The 23,980-nt window shown below is 37.8% G+C and overlaps 2 protein-coding genes across 2 annotated transcripts; one reads left to right on the top strand and one right to left on the bottom strand.

The window, feature by feature from the left end:
- The first annotated feature begins 8,780 nt into the window (after positions 1-8,780).
- hgd (homogentisate 1,2-dioxygenase) lies at positions 8,781-20,884 on the top strand. Its single transcript, XM_015386621.1, has 14 exons — positions 8,781-8,939; positions 10,407-10,478; positions 11,089-11,177; positions 12,673-12,778; positions 12,918-12,977; positions 13,068-13,159; positions 13,251-13,285; positions 13,360-13,439; positions 13,722-13,821; positions 16,432-16,556; positions 18,238-18,342; positions 18,420-18,546; positions 18,850-19,031; positions 20,469-20,884. Exons 1-14 carry the CDS (start codon positions 8,925-8,927, stop codon positions 20,610-20,612), a joined length of 1,332 nt encoding a protein of 443 aa, XP_015242107.1. The 5' UTR covers positions 8,781-8,924; the 3' UTR covers positions 20,613-20,884.
- A 124-nt stretch (positions 20,885-21,008) lies between these two features.
- On the bottom strand, positions 21,009-23,914 carry ndufb4 (NADH:ubiquinone oxidoreductase subunit B4). Its single transcript, XM_015386624.1, has 3 exons — positions 23,691-23,914; positions 22,124-22,267; positions 21,009-21,162 (listed from the first exon to the last, which is right to left on the bottom strand). The coding sequence occupies exons 1-3, from the start codon at positions 23,865-23,867 to the stop codon at positions 21,100-21,102; spliced, it is 384 nt and encodes a 127-aa protein (XP_015242110.1). The 5' UTR covers positions 23,868-23,914; the 3' UTR covers positions 21,009-21,099.
- Positions 23,915-23,980: the final 66 nt, after the last annotated feature.

Below are 23,980 nucleotides of genomic sequence, written 5' to 3'. Positions count from 1 at the left end.
TCCAGGTACTCCAGCTTCCTCCCACAGTCCAAAAACATGACTGTTAGGTTAATTGGCTTCTGTACACTCCCCTTATGTGTGTGTGTGTGTAAGGATCTAAGAGGAGGAAGCTTCCTAGCCCCAATTCATTTAGCATAAGAACATATTTCTTGCCGCTGTTAGGAGCTATATTGTCACCCATTTCTTAGTATGACAGGAGATGCAGAGCTTCAGCTGTTCGCTACATTAGTACAATTTCTTGTTTTTGTACGGTAGTTCTTTTCCAGAGGGCTTTAGTCCCAAATTGACTCACAAGTGTATGTCTATTCCTTAATGATATCCTTAAGGCTGCAGGATGTATGGATTCAGCACTGCAGTCAGGAGCTCCTTTCTTACCGGGGATAGAGTTCTTGCTGTTGATCCAGGAAAAGGTGAAGTGATGGGAGCTAGGAACAGGACATAGGAGCTACCATTAGGACATTGGCGATTTCGCCTGTTAATTTTTCTAAAATTATTTGTAAAGTATGCATTTTCAAACTTTCATAAATCTAATAATTAAACTCCATTAAATATGCTCTCAAATGTACCTGTATGTTGCGCATTAATCAGCTGTTTATTCTGCTCTTGGACAAGATCTCCCCTCCGCTATGGAGCAGCAGGCTACCTTTCAGCCTCTATTAGGCCTCAGTCTATTGAGGTAAGCAGAATGAAAGTAGAGCCCTGATTGGATAACACGCCACAATGCGTCACTTCCAGTAAGGCAAAACCTCTTAGAGGGTTGAAGCTAGCTGCTTGATGTTGATTGATTTTTGACTGACAGTGGCCAGACAGCGAGGAGGTTTTCCTCAGTCAAGAGGGAAACGTGATCATTCAGTCAGAGTGGTCATCTTGTGCTGAATTATTGCCATGGTTTCTGGAGTTTATTATTTCAGAGTGCTTCACAACAAATATTCTCACCCGTTGTAATTATGTTTTTATGTGTTTTAACATTTGTTAATGCAATATGTGATGCTTGGATTTGATCAACACCATTGAGCCTCCCCTGTTTTCAGCGAGCAGAAGCCGCCACTGAATTAGGGCTATTTGGAAGAAGACTTTAGCTTTGTTTAGCTTTAGCTTTGATTGAGCCAGGCTCAGGATATTCTTCTTTTGTTAAATCTTAATCCAGCTGTTTAAGGCATCCTTGCTACCTTCTGGCTAGGTTTTGGTATTAAAAATGTTTACCATTAAATAACAGGGTGTACCCTAACACATAAAGGACTAATTGGTAACAGCTCATGTTGCTGCTTGATACAGTTGGAACTAAAGAATTGTACCATAAAAATTTGACCAATGAAAGATTATTTACCATGTATATGAATATTTCCAGTTTGTGTTGCTTTAGCTGTTGTCCTATGCTGCTTTTCATGTTTGTTGACTTTTTTGCAAACTCGCTATAACAGGACATGTGATTAATTAAAAAAACATAATTTTCTTAAGTCTAAGCTATTTTTTTTGTTTGTTTTAGCTAAATCCAGCATAGTTTCCATTATTACACTTCATATCTAATCTTACCATTTCTGATTTCATTCTGCTCAATGGAGGAAATCGGGATGTATGGCCAAATATGGCATCCTTTGAATGCTCCTTAGACTCTCCTCACTCTCTTCTCCTAAAATCCAACAAAATGGGTCACAATTTGTATCCCAGTGTTTAGTTGAACTGCTTAACATTTTTCCTCACAGTTTAAATCTAACACCTGGGTTACAGAAAAAAAAGGGGAAAAAAACATGCACTGGTTTCAACTGTGCAGCTAATTTCCATCCTGACTCGCATTGGTTTGCAATATTTTTTGTCTTCAATCCTCCATTTTTTTGTGGTTGCTTTTGTGTATTAAGTGATTTTGCATTCTTTCATCCGTATCTTTGTTGGGATCTTTCACATTTTCCTCAACAATAGCTGTAAGGAAAGCAACATGTGATTCAGAGCTCATCATTTATATGTAGAGGATCTCTTTAGTGCAGCGGACACAATGCATAATAAATACCCAGAATGCAAAGAGAAACTTAAGCGGCGCATAAACATAAAACCCAACACATGCACACGCACGCACAACTAAATCCTTTTGACATCAATAATTGGTAAATCCTCTGATTAACTTGTAAGAATTGTCCTTAGAGTGCTTAAGTAATTGTGTTTGTGTGTGTCCTTCTTTTTATTGCATGCACCCCCCTCTCTTTAAAGCACATCTTTATAACCAAGCAATTCCAAAGCAATTTTCTCTGTGGGAGGAGAGTGTAATTTTCTATTCTGTGACACTGTGATGTGTAAGAAACTGGGAGCCAGCGCTAAAAGGTGTCTGCAGCGTGTGTCTTGGTGTGGGTGTGAGCTGCTTTAATGGCCAACGCGGGGCGGGCGGCGATGGCGCTGAGCGGGTGCATGTCAGGAAGGGCATCATTTAATGACTCCCAAATAGTGCCCTCCTCGTTAGAGCTATCGTCCTGGAAACAGGAGGATGTGAACCAAGAGAGCGCCACACGCTGCAACAGTCTTTTATCTTCATATTAAACCATTTGCATAACATTACGGCGATAGATAAGATTCAGGAGATACTCAAGCTACTCAGGGGAGAGACAGGGAGAGAGTTGAGGCAGGAGACACAGAGAGGGTATACTACATGTCCTTGCAAATCTAATCAGCGTTAAATGGAGCTGTCAAATGCGTGTGTGGGTGTGTGTGTTTGGCACAGACTGGCTCATGTCAGGAGTCATTTAGCTTTAAGCTGCATCTTACTATGGAACAGGGCTGTAATTATAAAATACAGGAATCCAATCTGCTACTTGTTTGATGTGGCATATAAATTCAGCAGGTAGCAATGGTGGCGTGCATACTTATATATTCCCATTAGTTTTAACTTTTTTGGCTGTGTTGTAAGTTTTTTTACTTGCACTAGCAGCTCTGCAGAACACAAAAGATTACCCAATTACAGCAAATTATATCACAAACGTTTCTTGATGTATTTTCAAACAGTGTTTGGATTATTCAGTGATATTACACCAACAAAGGGCTCCATTTCTTGTTTATAAACCGAAACCACTTATATTTACTATATAAAGAGGGGCGTTTAAATTGCTTTGTCTAGAAAAATGAGTTTTTCTGACAGCAATAATTTTTTTTTTGTGCTGAAAGAACTCCATTCTTCAGAGATACAAAAGCAAAACAATGTGCAAGTGCATGCTAATTAGCTGTCGCTTCATGCTACTTCCTGATTAATTTAATCAAAACAACTCTCAATATGTATATAACAAGTACTGTGGTATGAATTTCAAATTTGAATGCTCCATAACCGCCCCCCCCACCCCCAAAAAGAAAACAACATCCTCAAAACAAAGAAAAAATAGTAATAAAAACAAATCATTTTGATACTTATGTTTTGGGTTTTAAAATAGCGTCATATAGCAGAACATCCTTGTGACTGTCCTCAGTAAGCCTTACATCAACATGGGCAGAGGCGGTACTGACAAAAAAAACTAGCCCTGGCTTCATAGCTAAAAATAAGATTTAATAAAAAAAAAAAAGGAAGGAAAGGAAAAGAATAAAAAGAAAAGAATAAAAAGAATAAAGTAACAACTGTCAAGCATTGTTGCTTTATAACAGGGGGCTACGATACTGGTGCATTGCACAAATTACAATAGTAAGAAATTATGTGATAATTTAATTATCAATATAAATAATTTATCTTTAAGGCCTTAGTTGGCAAACAACACAGTGGAGTGCACACCATGGGACATTGTCCTTCATAAAATTATCATGATCTTTTTAAAGAAAATGTGCAAACTTTTACTATAACACTGCTTTTTGGAAATTGCCATCTAAAGACTGGCAGTTGGCTTGGAGTTGAGCTCGAGTCCATCTTTAAAAGGTCCAACTAGCTCCTCTTAAATAATAGCAGTCCATACACCACCCCACCTCCACCTTGCTGGTGCCTGATGGGAAGTGGGACTTTGTTCCTCTTGCTGATCCAGCCATGGGCCCATCAATCTGGTCGATCAGGATTCAACATCATCTCTTAGCTCAATAAAACCTTTGAAAAATATTTCTTCAGATATTTCTTGGCCCAGTCTTTCCATTTCAATGTATGTTTCTTGTTCAGTAACGGTCTGGTTTCCTTACCTTGGACATGTCTCTGAGTGAGGAACAGCTTTTTTACACTTTGACAGTAAATTTACATCTTTTTTTCGCAAAATGTTTCTCGCGACCCTGTTGAATACTTGCAGCAAATAGTTGGACTGGTTCTGTGATCACGCCCCAATATCTTGGCCATTTTAAAAGTGCTGGATCACTCTGAAAGTTTTTTTTATTTAGTTACTTAAATCTCTTTTCTGGTCCATTTTGCAGGGAAAAGAAGCTGCCTGATAATTATGCACACTTTGATAAGGGTGCTGATCTCCTTAGGCCCCACCCTCCCTCAATACACAAATACAGACAAGCTGATCTGTTTTTATCCAAAAAGGATTTAAATTTTTACAGCTTAGAGTTGGAAAATATGAATAAAAATCATACATCATTGCATTGACAACTTGCCAAATAATTGTGCACACACTGTAATACTGTGAGGAGCACGCTACCCAGACTATCAAAGACCAAGGTTAGCCAAAAAAACAAACCAAAGAAATCACATAAACAAGTAGATGAAAAAGTACAGTGTATTTAGAAAGATCTATTTCTATTTACCCTTGTGGCTGATGGTTGTGATATTCATAATGAAAATAGCATAATTCAGTCCAGTTTTGTCATTGATATTAAAATCCTTTGTTCAGTAATTGTTGGACTGTTTTGCACTGCTGAATTGTTGCACTGCTGCCTTGCAGCAAGAACGTTCTGGGTTCAATTTCCGGCCTGGGGTCTTTCTGCATGGACTTTGCAAGTTCTCCCTGAGCATGCATGGGTTCTCTCTGGGTACTCCAGCTTCCTCCAACAGGCCAAAAACATGAATGTTAGGTTAATTGGCTTCTCTAGATTCTCCTTAGGTTTGGGTGATGGTTGTATGTCCTGTTTGTCTCTGTGTTGCCCTATGATGGACTGGCGACCTGTCCAGGGTGTACCCCGCCTCTTGCTCGTAGACAGCTGGAGATAGGCACCAGCACCCCTCGCGACCCCAATTGGGACAAGTGTGTCAGATAATGGATGGATGGATATTACAAAAACAAATCATAGTCTTTCCTCTCTTTAAGCCTTTGACATACAGCCGTTATCATCATTGAAATGAACAAAACAGATTTGGCTTGGCCCAAAACCATACGGCTCTTATGCTCAAATTTTCCACAACATACATTTTTGTGAATTCTCCATGTTTGCACCTGGAACTAAAATATCCTTACCGGTAATTATAAAACGGAAAAGAAACGATTCACGGTTTTCACCTTTCTTGGTAAAAGCTCAACATGTGCCTTCAGTCCTCCTTAGTCAATGCTTTGCAGAACCACCAGTTCACTCCAAACCTGCAAACCTTTAGCGGTCTGTCTCCTGCCAGCCCTACACATACATAGATTTAATTGTTTGAGGATATTCATTCGTAAAATAAGTTAAGCTTGGTCACATTTTCAAATCTTGCCTCAAATTCCAAGTTGAGTCCCAGAGTAGATTTGATTAGGCCTTGCCTGTTCTTTGGGGTTAACTTAATACTGAAAGGTCAGGCTACCTCCCAGAATCTCAAGTCTTTTACAGCCTCCGCCCCGAATAGAGTTTCTTCCAGAACTGTCCTGCATTTAGCTCCTTTTATCTTCCCAAGCCTCTCTGTCACAAAAAAGCAAATCCTCGAGCATGAAGCTGTCGCCACCATGTTTGACCATTGGGATGGAGAGTTTAAGATGATGTGCATAGTTAGTCTTTCTCCAACAGGTTAGAAATTCTGTTCTCGTCTGACCAGAAGAACATTTCTTTTTGTGCTAGTTGAGCCCAATACATGACTTGTGGAAATTTGATGGCTTACCTCTTGCAAACTTCTCCACGAAGGGCAGATTTGTGTCGTACTGTACTTGGCTGACAGGTGTTCTGTCAACAGATTAATATGTACTGAGATCCTCTATGATTTCCCTTCTCTTTATGATTATGAGCGTTTTGTTTTGCGAGTATCATAGATCACCACAAAATACATTGAAATGTGTGACTTTAAGCTTACAAAATGTGAAAAAAAATGTGTGATTTAGTAGACCACAGTTTCAAATGCTAGATTCTAGATCTTATTTTGACAGAATGATGCTTTAATGATAAGGCTTTGGGCTAAAGTCATTACATACGTGTGGCTGTGTTTGCACATTCCTGTTGGATGTGAAAACCCAAGGATGCCATCAGAGTCTCTTGGCTGTGTGTTTGGGGGAAATATTGCTTGTTTATGCATATGGCGATAAACTGAGCCAGGTGAGTGTCTTGTTTGCCATCAAAGTATTGAATTCAGCAGGCACCTAATCACAAAGCATTTATAGCTCACTTAGACATGCATAGATATAAATAGGCAACAACTCTTCAGTCTCCAGCAATTTTTCTCCTCTCTTATAACACTGAAGCACCATCCGGGTTGGATTCAAATACTCCACAATTCTATCAGAGGACTCGGGGATGGAATTAAACTCGCTCATTTTCTTTCTCCATACAAGGAGCAGATCAATTTCCGGAGACGGGACGGGATATTTTCCTGCCATTGGGCTTCCTCGTCTTTGGCACAGCACCATGACTGCCTCCCGGTGGGGGGGCCAGGTTTGACTGCACGCATCGCCGGAGAACAGTTACTTCTGCCGTGGCGAGTTTATTTGCGCCTCGCTATGAGAATTGCCATCATTTACCCTTCCAAACATCTCCCAAAACAGAGAAGAGAAATAGACAACCAGGGGAAGCGAGGCAAGCAACAAGAGAGGCGAAATTGATTCTTTTTGATATATGCTGCATGGGGGACATTAGGCACACCTCGTTTGGCCAACCTATTTCGTGAAATGAACTGAATAAATTTGGCTTGATGTAATGTATAGGCCTTTTAGAGGCACTCTGCTGCTTCTGTTCTTATCCAACCCACAATGACTTTGCCCTAAACAAAACAGAGGCCACATAGATGTAAGTAAATTAAAGATTTTGAGCTCATAACTCATTTGACATAAAAGACAAAATATGTTAAACTTGACACAACCCTCTGAGATAGATGAAGAGCCTGCTGTAGGAATAAGTAGATGATTAGAACCTCAAATTTACTTGGAGGTTACAGAATTGCTCAATTGCAACATTTTAGATTTTAAAGTTTTTACCTAATGCATCCTGTATAACCTTTTCTGGCTCAATTTGAACTGGAGAAGTAAATATCAGTGAATATCTATTTTTAATTGTTGTCCAGCAAATTAAACTTTGCCTATTGCTCCTGATCCGACCTCTTTTTTACTGAGACTCTGTCCTGGAATTTCTCTTATTGGATATGAGAGGCTGATCAGTTTTTACAAAAAAAAAAAAAATTCATCCATCTTTAGCATCTACTTAACCATATTTAATTAAGTTAACACATGTAAGGAGTGTAGGACACGAAACAATAGTGTTAAATATATGCTTAAATAGACACAAAAGATGCATTAATCTTTTTTTTTTTGGGAAAATCCCTGCCTATTTATCAGATTTCCTACTTTTATCCTTAAAGGTATGGTTCTTTATAAAGGTTTTTATTGTACATCAAATTAGGACCAAATATCAAACATGTTTCATGGGGCTTTGTTGTGATAAATCAACACAAATTGGTGAGTTCTTTTGATTTTGAAGGAGAAATACACAAGAAATAAAAATTTGCAAAGGGGCTCAGCAAATATGTAATAGAAAGTTTTTACAGCCATTATCTACAGTCAAGTTGTAGGTCTGTGACTGGCTGGATGTGCTCTCTTTCATCCTCTGACATGGGGGCTGGTCGGAGCTTGTCTGCCTGGCTGTGTATTACCTGGACGGGGCCGCCTGTGGAGCTGGTTGAGAGTTGCTTTTTCTATCTCTGCTTCTGTCTCCTTGAACCCCAGTCGGCCTCTTCAGTTGGCCGCTCAGACTGAGCCTGGTTTTGCCGGAGGATTCTTTCCTTTAAAAGGCAGTTTTCCTCTCCACTGTCGCTACAAGCATACTTGGTGTGAGGGATTGCTTTTGTGTCAATGAGTCGATGCAATCAGCTGGTTTTCCTTAGATAGACAACTTTGAACCAATCTGACTGTATGATCTGGTTGAATTGTTTCTGTAAAGGGCTTTGAGATTACATGTGTTGTGAATTGGTGCTATATATAGATAAACTGAATTGAAAATTGTCATAGTTTACAGAAATATGGAAAGAAAATCTGTTAGAGACTGAAAAAACAACAACACTGAAACATAAGTAAAGGTTCACTTTTAAATTTAAGGCAAAATTAAGATACCGTTTAGAGGAAAGTACTCATATGTGGACACAGGTGGCTAAATATCACATACATGAAATGTTTCTTTAACTAGATGTTTGCTTTACAGAACGTGAGGATGAACATGACACCACTGTTTACATAAGCAGTGCATGGGAGGTCACTACAAACGGGTTTTCTCTTCTAAGGCTTTTCTATAAATTTTCACATTTAACCTGCCCGGCATTTAATGTGCGTATCCTTTACTCATGACACATGTGCCTCTCTGTCGGCTCCATGTTGACTTTAATTTGCACACATTTTGGCCCATCTAACCTGTCCTTTTTTTTTTCGTTTAGGGCCCTCCAAGTTCTTGCGTCACAGACCCAGTTGAGGCGTAATTGAAACCACATTGAGAAAGAGTATAAATCCAGCCCCCTGAGTGCAGCTCAGTCCACATACCAGCATGAGCTAGTCCAGAGGTGGATTTTGTACCAAGGGGTGAGACAGAGAGAGAGCTAGAAGTTAAACTGTAATAATTCTAGCAATAGAACACTAAAGCTTTAAGAAGGGAAAGTCATCGCCATGGCAGGATTAAGGGTAAGACAACATTTATTTGAATAAAGTCTTCTTCATCTACCTATGCACCTTTACCTTTTTTTTGATGCATCTTTTCTTTGCTTCAAACCCATGAATTATTGTGCCTGAAAGGTTCAGTGTGAATTATGACTGTTTTTAAGAAAATCTCTGAAAAAGCTGCAGTAAAATCTTTGAGCTTCATCATTGCTGTGACAGCAGTCGTCTGAAGGGAGGCGTTCCCTCCAGCCAATCAGAGAGCTGCATTCAGCAGCTGCCCAGATGTGGTCAGAGAAACGCCTCAACTATCTTACAAATTCTACAAAAGCCTCTTTTTAGAAACTGTGTATGCATTTGTAAAGAAGTTTACGTCTAATTTATCATCTAGTGATTCCTGTACTAAAGTGTTAAAAACTACTTAACCTGTTTGTCTAACATGGGGAAACTTGTTAAGTTGTTAACTTGGAAAGCTGGTAAATTATATTCTTAATTAATTCAAGATCTATAAAGGTTAAAGTTTTTAGGCTTATTTTACTGAATAGAGTGTGTAAAAAAGGCTTAATTGTTAACTTTTTTTTTTAGTAAATAAAAGTCTTTTTTATTTATTTATATGTGTGAGGTTGAAAAAAAGCTCTTATCAGTAGCTTGTTTAGAAATATTTTTTATTTAAAGGAAAAATAAAAACTAGAAATAAGCAGAGAAGAACTTTATGAAACAACACTGATGCTGCTGAAACTCACACCAGGCTGCACATATGGAAACCATCCTTCTCTGTGGGAGGGGCTTTGATAGATCAACAGTGACTCAGCAAAAATCAGTCACCATGCCAAATTAAGGATAAAGTGATAAGAGGAAACCTTTGGAGACAAACTTAACTCTGAGCATGTTTTGATAAAATAAGAAAATAACAGTTTAACTGATTTCTAGGAGATATACAGGAAAAAAAAAAAATTACTGTAATTTTCTCATGCATTGCATATAATTCATTTTAATTTACAAATTTGAGAAAAATGGCACAGGGTAAAACCCTGGGTACACCTAATTGTGTCAAGAGTGGTCAGATTTTTCTTTTAAATGCAGCAACACTGAAATTAAATGATGAGTATTTATTTTTTTGTTTGCAAAACTCTTGGATCAGGATTTTTTCTGCTTCATGCTGTCAGGGTGCAGAAAGAGGAGAGCCACACAAGGTCCAAATGTATTGAGCTGTTTGCGTTCCGACCTTTCCATGTGTTCGATCAATTTGTTTCCTATTAAGAGTGTCTGGGCTAAGCTAAGGCAAAAGATGTTGGATGGATGCATAAATGGATGAATGGATGATGTGGTTTAATAGAACTATTAACAAAAAGACAAATTCATATAACACAGATTTGTATTTGATTCTACCCAATACATATTAGGTACATATTAGGTAAATCATATAAGGTAAAAATGGCATTTTTACCCCTTATTATTATTATTTTAACTTTTCCTGTTTCTCTTCTCATTTAGTACCTGAGTGGTTTTGGGAATGAGTTCTCTTCTGAAGACCCGCGTTGTCCTGGATCCTTACCTGAAGGACAGGTGGGAGAAATCCTCCTTTAAGAAGGCATTGGTAGACAAAGCCATCAAGACTGCAGAAATCCATGAAAACCATTCAGTAATTAAGCGGCTAAACTACAGTCTGATATCCCCCCCCCCCAAAAAAAATAAACAAAATAAAGATATATATATATATATATATATATATATATATATATATATATATATATATCATATCGACTTTTCAACCCTTTAAAGCCAAGTGTATCACATTTAATACATGAATTTTTAAGACTTCCGTATCATAATAGGGATATTTATGTGCTTGAAAACCCAGACTTACCCAATCAGACACATGTAATGAACAGAAAATGTGTAAAAGATTATATAGAAATGCTTAATGTATCAAAATTAAGACTAATAAATGCTCCAATTTAACTTATTCAAAAAGTATGCTTTTTATTTCTTTTGTCAGAAAGTTAATTGACAACTCTAATAAAAGAAATAGAATTTTCTGTCAATTATTTCGCAATCCAGGCTTTAAAGGGTTAAATCTAAACATCAGAAAAAGCTTATTGTAGGCTTATATAAAACTGCCAATCCTATGCTGACCTGTCAAATTAAACTATCCTGTCATTTTGCGTCCATACAGAACAGTCCTCAGGTCTGTCCTTACGGCCTGTATGCTGAGCAGCTCTCTGGCTCTGCCTTCACCTGCCCTCGTCCGGCCAACAAAAGGAGGTATTTATCAACTTCAAATCCACCATAACAGAACCAATATTCCCTGGCAATAGAAACATTGAAATGACTTACATTAAACGTGCTGTGGAAAAGTGCCAGCTCCTTTTTTGTTTCAGAAATAAAGAACCTATGATTGCTCCAGAATATTTCAGTCAAGTTTCACACTAGTACATACATGGACAGAATATTGAGGGGGGACAGGGGGGGACATATCCCCTGCACTTTTTTAAACATCTGTTTTTTGTCCCCTGCATCCATGAGTTCATATAATGCTGATTTTTTTCAGGCTTCACTCAATCTAAAGGGTTTTCAATGCAAAAATAAAATTATCCAAAATTAAGATTGTTGAGTTTTTTTTTTTTTTTTTTACTGTATTATTTCCAAAAAGTTTTGAAAAAGTTAAGAAACAAACCACTGGACTTTGTTTTTAAAGTTTGAAGATGTTTAGCTTCCCATCCAGGAGACTGGAGTAGTGTTTGAGTTCCAGGCTTATAATGGCCCAAACCAATGCCTTGTTATGGCTTAGAAAACATGCAAATTGAACGGGAAAAAAAAGGTCCACCCCTCGGTAATGGGGAATCGTTGAGGTCGTTGTTGGCCTGCAGAACCCGATTCTGGCCTATGGCTCTGAAAAGGGAGTCATTAGGGTCGTTATTGGCCTGGCTGACCAGAGTGGTGCATGCAGTTCAGTGCAGTGATCTCTATATTGGAGAAACCTAACAACCTCTCCACAGACGCATGGCTCAACACAAGTGAGCTACCTCATCAGGATAAGACCCTGCTATCCACCTACACCTTAAAGACAAAGGACATTTGAGGACAAGATCGTTCACATTTTTAGAAAAGAGGTCAGGTGGTTTGAAAAGGGTGAAAAGGAAGCCATTTATATTAAGAGAGAAAAAAACAACCTTAAACAGAGGGGGTGGATTCAGGTTTCAAAATAGCGATAGAGTCGATTCCTTCCCACTATCATCTCAAACCTTATCACCATGCAGGGGACCAAAACATCTCACCTGGGTTGTTTTTTTTTTTTTACTTTTTAAAACTTTTTTGGAATGACTATGACCTGGATGACTGAGTATCTTTACCAGCATATTTACTGTATTGAGTTTCTTGGACCTCAGAATATGTTTATATGTTCGGTTCATTATAGAATAGCTCCGGCTTGATCAGTCTAGCAAAATTTGTTAAATTAGTTGTTTTTTTTTTTTTAAATAAAGCTGATTAAATGCAAAAATAGCCCTTAAAAACAGTGCAATTCTCGATTTATGATCTCTAAACAGGGATTAGTTGCATGTTATGAACATATTTATGGTTCAAACACTTCATGAAACACGGGGAATGCTTTTGTATTCATTGGACATGCATATGAGAAATAGGAAAGTTACAAATATGTTTTTTTTTTTAGCCTTCATGTGCCCCTCTTGTCCTGCTTCCCTGGGTCATTTAGCCCACATCCCAAAAACTATCACTAATTGTCACCTCTTTTCTTTAGCTGGTTGTATCGGATCCTCCCATCTGTAAAACATAAGCCTTTCACTGCTGTGCCATGTGGGGATCTGACTGAAACCTGGAATGAAGTGGAGCCTGATCCAAACCAGGTATGTCAACATTAACCTGGATGATCACTTGAAATGTGCCTCGAGAATAACATGACCCTCTTCAGCTAACACATAAAAATTCTAATATCTAATTTCACTATATATTCACAATGTTTTGACTTTGATGTGTCTTTTGCAGCTACGATGGCTGCCATTCACCATCCCCAAATCTACTGAGAAAAAAGTGGATTTTGTGGCCGTGAGTTTCACGTTTTTTCATTACATATCTATATTTGACTAAATTAACTAATTTTTATCAATAAATTCTTTCTTTTTCTGCGTCCTTAAGGGTCTTCATACAATCTGTGGTGCAGGAGATGCCAAAACTCGCAATGGCATTGGCATCCATGTGTACACTTGTAACACCTCTATGGTGGACAGGTAATTATATATAATCGTATATAAATTTAACAAATTTATAATTTTAACAAAATAGATAACAAAATTCTAAGCTTTATTTTCGTTGTTTCAGATGCTTCAACAACTCAGATGGAGACTTTCTTATAGGTGAGCCGTAAGCAAGCTGATATTGCTTCAGTTATTTTTCTGCTGTTCTTCTCATATTGTGTTTGCTTCTTTAGTCCCTCAGCAGGGGGAGATCTTGGTCACCACAGAGTTCGGGAAGATGATGGTCGAACCCAACGAGATCTGTGTCATCCAGGTGGGCTCCATATTTTCCACCGTCTGTCCATCTGCTACTGAATCTGCCCCCACTCTCCTCTTACCATATTTAGAAAGCTGTGGTTTGGCACTTTTCAAGAGTGACCTTAAAAGTAGATAATAGTGGAAAGAGGTTTTAGGCTTTGGACGTCAGGACTGTGACTGCAGCACGTGTGTTTTTCAAAGACGATTAGTCCCCCTCAGCACTGATACAGCCCACATTTGCTACATAACAGCAGCGAATCTCCTCTAACTGCCACTTTTCTTGTTTTTATTTTTCCAGCAAGGGATGCGCTTCAGCGTGGATGTGTTTGGAGAAACCAGAGGCTACATCCTCGAGGTGTATGGGGCCCACTTTGAGCTGCCTGACCTGGGGCCTATAGGTTTGTGTTTGGATGATACTTCTAAGTGTAGATAAGGCAGGAAGAAAACATACTATATGTGTTCATTCTTCTTTTAAAACCAAACACCAGCCACTCTGCCTCGGTTTCCTGAAACATGCTATTGTTATCTAAATTGTTGACACTTATCTCTTGAAATCATGCTAACGGTGCGGCTCAGGCAGCCGTTCAGTCTGAACTATCACAAACTTGGCAATCAGTCAGCTGTATTTGCCTCAGGCTATTGGGGTTTACGTGCAAATGCATGGAAAAGTCTTTGTAGTTTGTGTTGTTATTAGTATAAATACATAATATTCTAATTCTATATGAACAAAATAGCAAAATATAGCCATCATCTAGCAAGAGCACTTTAAAAAGAAAGCAGAAATCAGTGCACACTTTTTAAAAAGCTATTTTTCCAATAGGACTCTATTCAGTTTTTTCCTTCAACATTTTTTCGAACCTCAGAAATAAATATTGGACCGTTCCTCTTTGTACAATGCACTCAATGCACTTTTCTCTTCAGCTCAGCCTATGTATTTTCTATACGATTAAGGTCTCTGAAAGCTGATTTTGGGTCTATTTCTTTGTTGATCTGTCCATTTGCTTTTTATCTGGAGCCATTAGAGAACGCAAAGATGACTCTTTTTCAGTTTTCCCTGTCAAGTTTAGCAGACGTATTTTAGATTTAATGTGTCCTGGTATTTCAAAGGATTATTGTTTGTGATCTACATAATATCCCAGAGCATTTGTTAGCAAAATAGACCCACAGCATCACTGATCCTCTGCTATACTTAATTCATGCCAAGCTTGTGATGCTAAGACAGAAATCCATGCTACCCAAACAACTACTTAGCACAAAAACACCAGCTAAGGGTTGAATTTAAAGACTATTATGGCTTTCTTTGCTGCTGTTGGAAAACAGTGAGTTATGGGTGTCTTCCAAATACCTTAAACTATAACTCATATGTCCTTTTCCTATCTCCTTCCCTTCTGTCGGCAATATTCAAATTGTAGTTACTGATTTGAATTATACTCAGAAGGAGCTGTGGGGAGGATTCTACCATCTTCCTTACTTTTGGTAGCTTTTTTTTTATAATTCCAGTGGCTTTTAACTTTTGAAGTTTCTCTCTAATTGTAGATATGGTCAAGTTTAGAAATCAGCTAACAATAAGCTTTTAAGGGTAAATATCCTTCCTTAACGTGAATGTGTTACCTCTTTCATCTGTTGAAGAGCTGCTAAGCAAAACAGACCTCTGTGAAGTTAAGATTTACTATTTAAAATCCCCTAGACAAAGTAAAACAATGCAGTATAGGTTTATATAAATTTTTAGCAAACCCACTGATATGAAAACCACCAGATATTAATAACAACCCAACTTACACAGATGTGAAAGTACACAATTCTAATTTTGTTGTAATAAAGCAGAGTAAGGTGTTGAATAGCGATGAAGTCCATCCAATGTCTATACCGGCTGTACCTCGGATGGTTACCACTACATAACAAGACAAACAGCCATGCACGCCCACACTGATACCCAGAGGAAATCTAATGGCACCAATTACCTTTAGAGTCATGTTTTTGGAACGAAGCGGAAGTACCTAAAGAGAATTTGGACATGCAAAAGAGACCCTACGGAAGGGCTTTCTTACTCTATTGCACTAGTACTAACCATTGCATACATAAAAAGCTAGTCACATGCATTGCTTTGGAGTGAAGTTGAAGCCTACTTCCACAAATTCTTTCTTTATTTCTGGATGATTGTGGTATTTTCCTCTATAATCACCAATCTGCATTTCTTCCTGCAGATTTTCAATAAAATTTGCATCAGTTTCCCTGAATAAGTGTTTGGGATTATTCTCATTGAAAAATATCTTCCTCCAGAATGTCCCCACACAATGATGTTACCACCTACACATTTACTGTTGGTAATTTTGAGGAGTTATGAGAGGCGCTGGTCAAACATGCCGTGAATTACCTCATAATCTGTTCTTCCAGAATAAAATCTCTAAATAGTGTAATCAAGATGTCCTGTCCAAATTTAGAAATGTGTCGGTGGATTTTTTTAGCATGAACTGGTTAAGCTCTCTTGTACTCATTCTTCTGCGTAGGTTGGTGATGATAAACCATTTCTACGTTCATTATGAGAAAACTGGAAGGTGTTTTTAATATATATATATATTTTTTTAAAGCAGGAATTCTGTCTCTTTTCTCGTTTTGTTTTCTTTTTGGACATTCTGGAGCGTTCTTATCTCATCAATACTTGTTCCCTGAGATATTAAGTGCTTTTTTCTAATGGTGTTTCGTTCAATGAACTAATATTTGTCAAGAATCTTTTGTACTTCCAGTGTTTGTAACTCCTGTTTTAAGCATCATTCTTTCTTGGGCTCCACCTCCAAATAAATACTATCAAAACCTGATAAACTCTTGAAATACCTTTGTGCCTGCCCCAAAATGAACAGAAGTCTCCCATCTTGCCACGCCATGGGAAACTTTCTGGGGATGCCTCTGTTTCCGCTGTTTCTAAATAGATGTGAACTTTATCTTCAAAACACTGGAAAGCTGTTTTCTATTTAATGCATTTATAACCTGAATAAGGAAATATTTTGCAGGGGCTAATGGTCTGGCAAACCCAAGAGATTTCCTGTGTCCAGTTGCTTGGTACGAGGATCGCAAAGTGCCCTCTGGTTACACCATCATCAACAAGTACCAAGGAAAACTGTTTGCCTGCCAGCAGGTACTTATTCTGACATTTTATTCTACATGTATTGCTGCAAGAATCACCCGAATACACACTTGTCTGATAACGGATGCACGGTCATGTTCAACATTTTGCCCTATTACCCTATTTAGGTTTTGAGTTTGCTTCAGTAAACACCATCAAAATGCCACTGTGACTAACAGGAAATGGTCCAAGTGAAGCATGTGATCCATTAGCTGCTCCTGCCGGCTGAATTGCCATCCCTGATGATTTAATATCCAAGCGTTAGCTGTTATCCTTTCACTCGGTTTCCGCCTCGACTCCCTTATGAGTCTTAATCACTCGTAATTAGTTAAGGTATTCTGGAGCTGCAGACGGTGTACCTGCGAGGTTTTGCTTGGAGGGAAAAACCTTTTTGCAAGTAAAGCATTAATTTCACCATATTTTCCTCAGGGAATGATCCTCCCCCTTCTGAATACCCTGTTGGGCGAATAATTGGACCCACACATAATGTCTGACAGGAGCATTTTTTTAAAAAAAACAAAAAAGGGGGAAGGGAATTTTCCCCGCAAGTTTTTTTATTTTTATTTTTCAATTTTTTCATTACAGATTAAGTATTTGAGTTTGTAACCGTGGGAACCGTGTCAAACCTTTCTGTAATTACCCATACTAAAAATGATACTTATTTTTTTAAGGCAAAACCTATTTTTTCACTCCAATATTTTGAGCTATTTCTTTTTGAAGATTATGATCTGGAGGTGAGAGGTGACGTTCTGGTCCCATTCCCTATAACTGCAGAGTGAGGCTGAAACCCCCCCAAGTTAAGGGGGACAGAGGGCCTCATATGAAGGAAAGATGCTGCCGCTTCGTCTGGTCCTGCTGTGTTGTTCACCCGCAGAGTGCTAAAATTGCTCAAATTAACTTATTATTTGCTTGACTGGGCCAATATGTTTGTGTTTTGTGTGCATATGTGTCTGTGCGAAGTGGATGTCCCCCTTCATTTTGTGCCTCCCCCCCCAGAGATAAATATCTGAGAAATTACCTGCACACCATTATGCATGGTAAAATGACATTTTTATATCTTAATTGATTTAGTTTTGTCTTTGTTATTTCAAAAATGTTTTATTAGAATATTTCTTATTATAGGAAAGCTGTCTTATGTGTTGAAATGCCCCCGAGTGCACAAGCAGGAGCACAAGGGTCAGCCTTGAAGCAGCTTGAGTTGTAATGAACTATATTGATTTCAGAGCTTCTGTTGAATGTCTTTTTTTCGCAGTGACATTATCAGAACAGAGAAACTATATAAAATTGCTGTGGTTTTAACAATCAAGATAAAGAAATATCTCTACACCCACACTTGCTGAAGCCCACCCTTCTCCTCCAATAACTGCACTGCTGCGAGCGTCAAAATGCTCAAAGTTTGGGAAAGTTTGATTGTGAAGCCAATTACCCCATAATACCTGGTGCCTCGTTTCACAAAGAACCGGGAGGGGAATGAAAGGGAAGAAAGATTGAAAGAAGCAAAACCCTCTTACAATTTTCATTATGGCCATTTTTTTCCTCTCTTTATGTCAAAAGTACCCTCTTGGAATTTAAGATTACAAAGACATTATTCATTGTTCCCCTTTTCCCTGTGAAAAGCTCAATTTAAAGTCTTTTGTGTTTGCTGCTCAGGTAGACTTCTCTCATTTTTTTTGTTTTGTGCTTTTGTACGAAGGATTTCTCTCCGTTCAATGTGGTTGCCTGGCATGGGAACTACACACCGTACAAATACAACTTGAAGAACTTCATGGTGATCAACTGCGTGGCCTTTGACCATGCGGTACGTAGGTGCGTCTTAAACGGAGCACTGAATAAAGGTACTTGTTTCCTAACAGATACGCATTAATTTTTTATTAGGATCCATCCATCTTCACTGTGCTGACGGCCAAATCCACAAAACCAGGTGTGGCTATTGCAGACTTCGTCATCTTCCCACCAAGATGGGGTGTAGCCGATCACACCTTCCGTCCGCCATACTACCACCGTAAGACCTCCTTCGACGAACACACTGATTTTCTTTATTGTTTCCAAATTAATGTGTTTGCTTGCAAATGAAATTGATTTGCAACATCCCAATTGACTCTTTCCATAATACTGAAGCTCGCACATCTTTTTTCTCAGCTAGTGGCAAAAAGACAATATCTGAGAACAATCCAAGCTCCTGAATAATTCACTTCACACACCAGGATCTTTTGTCTGTTTTATACCAAGACCTTTAAGGCCATTTAGTTAGTCACTGCTCCCCAACAAAGAGCTGTGTTACAGTGCCTTCTGCTGGTCATTTCAGGTAACTGCATGAGTGAGTTCATGGGCCTAATCAAAGGTCATTATGAGGCCAAAGAGGAGGGGTTCCTGCCAGGAGGAGGCAGCCTACACAGCATGATGACCCCCCATGGCCCAGATGCTGATTGCTTTGAGAAGTGCAGCACAGCGGAGCTGAAACCAGAGAGGGTGGCTGAAGGAACCATGGTAAAACTACATACGGAGGCGTTTATTGGCTACACACTCATTTTAATTTTATAATGATGGAGGTAAACAGAAGGCAGGGGTGATTATACAACCTGCAACTTAAAGAAATATGATTTGTTGCACTGGTATGATTTTATTGTGGACTTTCTCTAACCCTAACGGTCCAAAATATTCAGAAACAATCCCTATGATATTATGCTAAACCATGTTCTCCATCAAGCGGCACAACAACAGAAGTTTCTGTAGTCATAAAGCAGTTCCTGGCAATAGATCTGTCTGGATATGGATGCAAGAGAGACTGCTAAAGAAGGCCCTGCCTGCCTACAACTATTAAAATACACAACTCATTGGGGGAAAAAAGCCTGGAATTTAACCCTTTCTTCAGAATCATACAGTATTTTTAAACTGAACCAAATAGTTGACCAGGTATCATCAAAAATCCGAACATCTCCTTTGAATTTGTTGGTATCTTCGCACAGAGCAATGGTTAAGGATAGCACTTTCCAGCTTTATGCATCACAAACAAAAAATCCAGGTCCTTTTTTAGTTAATAACTTATTTTCCTTTTTTGAACCATCTGGTACATGATGTTGTTCTTTAATGAAAGGGAAATAGGTTATGCAGCATTATCTATCTAGAGATTGCAGCTTATCATCAACAGGATTTAATTGTGAGTTTTATTGTCAAGTGAGGTAAATACTGAGCTATTTAGCCACAATGACAACAGAAAATGTCAGAATGAGTACAATTTTTTTTTTAAAGCATAGACAAATGTAGAAAATGTGTACCGTGGCAGCAATACCATGGCATTTTGTTTTGGTTGTGATACCAGTGGGTGGATAATTGGTGCAGAGAACTCCACGTTGTGCTTCTCTTCCAATCTTAATCTAGTTGTTGAAACCTGGTACATAAATAGATGCTCCAAAAGTAGTGTGACCTCAGAAAACAGCTCAAAACTAGATTATGGGCAGTTTTCTAGCTACAGGTCACCTTATAATTAAGAGTATATAGATTACATTGTGAAAATAGGAACTAAACAACTTGAATTCCTTTAATTTAAAGTATTCAGATAAAGAGAGCAGTTAGCTGTTCACAGAGAATAACTGGACCACCTCCATGCCAACAGAAAACTTTAGTTAGTGTGTAACAATAAAAATGAATCAAATATTATTGGGTATGTATGTAGGTATATTTATATATATATATATTTTTTTTTTGAGTAAAATTGAGAGAAACCAGACAAGATTTTAGTTTGCACACGATATGAAAAAAACCTAAAAACTTCAGGTTGTATTTCATAGGATTCCACCCAAAGAAAATGGCAGAAATAATTTGGTTATGTTCATGACGAGTGACCATCTGACTGATGCTAAGAAAAGATGATTTAGTCAGTGCTGCAGTCAGTAAGAGATCATTTATGTTCTTTTGTTCTTTCAGGCATTCATGTTCGAGTCCTCCTTCAGTATGGCTGTGACTAAGTGGGGTCTGCAAACCTGCCAGAGACTGGATAAGAGTTACTACCAGTGCTGGGAACCACTGCGCAGCCACTTTAACCCCAACTGGAGGCCAAGCAAGCAGTAACAGACCTCCAAACCTTAGAAAATATTCTGATCAAAATACTGAAGCGAATGGCTTCGAAAATAATTATTTTGCTCTGAAAAATGAAAATAAAAACCAGCCTCATTGTCTTGTCGCAGCTGTTTGCCAATTACCAATAAATGTGCAGGGGAATTAGCTTCCAGCAAAAATGTTCTTTTCAGCTTAAAAAAACCCCCAAAACCATAAAAAGGTAATTATTTCAGTGAAATGCGTAAAGTTAACAAAGGTTATTCCCTATGTTTTAAAGAATAAAGCTTTGCTTACAAACTGCACTTCCCTGTTAAAATTCATTACAATTTTCTCTCTATATTGACCTGACATTTTCTCAATGACTTCCTTTTCTTCCCATCAAAACTTTCCTTGGAAATCAAAGTCACATAATTTTTGACAATATGATTTTATTCTGTTAGATAAATTTACACACAGCAACATTTCATGAACATTATGGGGGAAACTTTCCCAGCAGATCTCATGAGGATAAACTGAACTTGCGCTCGAGGGTTCCAGCCTTTATCCTCTCTTCCTTGTTATCCTGTAAAACAAATGACAAACAGATCACTGCTGGGTATAGTTTCCATAGCAACAAAGAAACATACCCCCCATGGCATGCATTGTGTGTGTGTGTGTGTGTGTGTGTGTGTGCGTGGGGGGGACTTTTTGTGATATACAAGCTGACTAAAGAGTTGAAGGTGATGGCAGCAAATTTTCACTGGAATTGGTGATGATTTCCAGGGTTGATCTCCATGACAATGGGGAGAAAATTGGAAGCACGGAGATTTCAACCTAAGCATGTCTTTCTAATGCGAATTGATGCTTGTCTGAGAAGGAACATTACAGGAAGGAACAATTTCTACCACCTTTGGTTGTCTATAATATAACTCATCTCTATAAACTCAAATTCAAAGAAATTATGCAGGCAGCCATGGTTAGATAAACCACACTGTGACAGATTACATTCAACAGAAGGTCATTAAAAGTGTAACATGGTTTAAAAAGGTTAAAAAAAAAGTAATCTCATTAAAATGAAGATTGTGCCACATTTTAAGTAAAATAGCAGGTAAATATAGATAAATGCTAAGAAATACCGGTATTAAAAGGAGACTTTTTTTTAAAACAAAAACAAATACTATGTTTCTATATTTTTGCAAACTACTAAATTGCTTTACTTGGTTTTTGTCAATACATTACATTTGACAAATGGAAATAAAGAAACAATATTTTAGTTTTACATAAAAAAACCTAAATTCACCCCCCCCCCCCAGAAAACAAAATGAAAAAATATTCAATGCTACAAATATTTTTAAACAAAAATGTTTTAAAACAAGCTGTTATAAATATTATTTGTGTATACAACTGATGTATCTACTTGTATTATATTACAATTTTAAAGAACATTATTCTAAAATCAAATAAGCATTGGATGATTAGGCCTAAAGGTAAACCAGACCATAATAGATGAGGCAAAGAAACCAGCTCAGCATCATGTCTCATACCCGGTTCGTCTTGAAGACGTAATAGAGGACAAAAAGGGGCACCACTCCAAACATGGCGCCGAGCAGAGAGGTCTTCTTTGTGGCTTTGAAGTGAGGATAGGGGTTAGCTCGTGCATAAACCCATCGCGTCAGGGCAGGGTCTTCCTATAATCAGACATTTAAAATAATATTTAATGTTTATGCATTTCGCAGACACTTTTATCCACAGATTATGATTTACTCAATAATAGTTTGACTTTAACTGTAATTAGCTTGAATTATGGGACCACTAACTGAACTGTATTCTCTTTCTTTTGATATTTTAATACACAAAACAAAAAGCATCTCATTTCAAGTCATCCTTCCATAACATATAAAATGATGGGACATTTTATGTTAAAAAAATTAATTGTGAAATAGTAAACCTTATTTATTAAACTTCACTGTAATCAGGAAAAAAAGGATTCTGATTCTTTAAAAATGTCTATGCATCAACAAGGTCCTCAATCTTCAGAGTTGTAAGATCATGAGATCTACGCTTTCTAAAGTTGCTTAAAGGTGACTACATGAGAAATATATTGACAGATATGTTTCAATTCGTTAAGAAGAGGAGTTTCATCGATTTCTGGATTTTGAATAGACTGTAAAACTTTCAAGTAGGGCTAAAACAATTAATCAAATTTATCGTGATTAATCTATCATAGAAATAATCGTCAACTAATTTAGTAATCGATTAAACATTAACCGGACTGTAGAGACTGTAAAACATGCCTTTACCTGACAGAGCGACCCACTTAGAGCAGTATTGTAAAACAATTATGTAAACATTTTGCATGTAATAACACTGAAAAACACCCTTTCATCTGTCAATATGCTCTATCCAGAACTCTTTAAGTGGAAAAGTTTTAGTTTCTCCTGGTTTCATTTGATAAAAATTCTTCTTTAAGGAACATTTTGCTATCTGATTATTAACAGTTTAATCATAAAAATAATTGACAGATTAATCGATTTGCAAAATTTGCCAAATTTTCTCTTCAATAGCTCATTTATTAAAGCCTATGAATGCTAATTCTTCAGCAAATATTCCGGGTCATCTAAAGGAAAATAAAATAAATATTCTGTTCAGGCAAAACCCTTCAACTCCCTTTTTCTTTTATTTATCTTGTTTTGTTCCTTAAGTGTCCAGTTTACTTAAAACATTAAGGAAATTACATACTTCAATTTTTCAACATCCTATAGTTTACATCCTAATATCAAATATTAAGGCAGATAACAGCCAACTAAGCAATAAAACCCCACTGAAAAAGCTGTTTTAAAAAAATATAAACTAATGTTTAACCTTTTGAAGGGGGATATGTTGGTTGCTCTGAATCATTGCTAGCTATGCGTTATTTGGATAACGTCTACCACGCAGAACCGTTTGAGCTATTTTAACAGACTAAATATAAACTGAAATTACAAATATTTAATCCGGACTGAGTTTTTTTTTTTTTTTTGTTCTGGATCGGTAAATCTGTAAACAGTCCACTTTAAACTCTCTTCAAGCAGGGGTGACTTTGGTTGCTAGTATGCTAGCTTAGCCGCTTACAATGAGCTCGGCTCTGTGGGGATTGTTGAGCTGCAACTGGTAGGTCCTCTTCAGGTTGGCCCGCAGTGCTGCCCGGGCATCCTCTGCTCGCCTCTGATCCGGAGAAAGATTGAAATATTCATTTGGGTCCAATGTTTTCGGCCGAGTTGCCAAGGGCGCCTCTCGGTAGTCCGCCATGATTGTTTGACGACGGACGGGACGAGAATTTCTAAAATCTCGCGTTGATAGCCCATCTTCGGTAACCATGACGACACTTTGTGTCTGGTTGAGTTTAATTGAATGATGGAGAT

Source organism: Cyprinodon variegatus, unplaced genomic scaffold (genome assembly GCF_000732505.1).
Source record: "Cyprinodon variegatus isolate N-32 unplaced genomic scaffold, C_variegatus-1.0 Scaffold372, whole genome shotgun sequence".
In the NCBI taxonomy this organism is placed as follows: Eukaryota; Metazoa; Chordata; class Actinopteri; order Cyprinodontiformes; family Cyprinodontidae; genus Cyprinodon; species Cyprinodon variegatus.
Note: the sequence above shows the minus strand (reverse complement) of the source record. Positions and strands in the feature narration are given on the sequence as shown.

Coding starts and splice junctions, on each gene's coding strand:
- hgd (XM_015386621.1), top strand. Junction 12,779..12,917: donor TGGAGCCTGATCCAAACCAG/GTATGTCAACAT, acceptor TGTCTTTTGCAG/CTACGATGGCTGCCATTCAC. Junction 13,160..13,250: donor AACACCTCTATGGTGGACAG/GTAATTATATAT, acceptor TCGTTGTTTCAG/ATGCTTCAACAACTCAGATG.
- ndufb4 (XM_015386624.1), bottom strand. CDS start 23,867: ATGGCGGACTACCGAGAGGCGCCCTTGGCAACTCGGCCGAAAACATTG. Junction 22,268..23,690: donor CCCACAGAGCCGAGCTCATT/GTAAGCGGCTAA, acceptor GTCTGATTATAG/GAAGACCCTGCCCTGACGCG. Junction 21,163..22,123: donor ACGTCTTCAAGACGAACCGG/GTATGAGACATG, acceptor TTTGTTTTACAG/GATAACAAGGAAGAGAGGAT.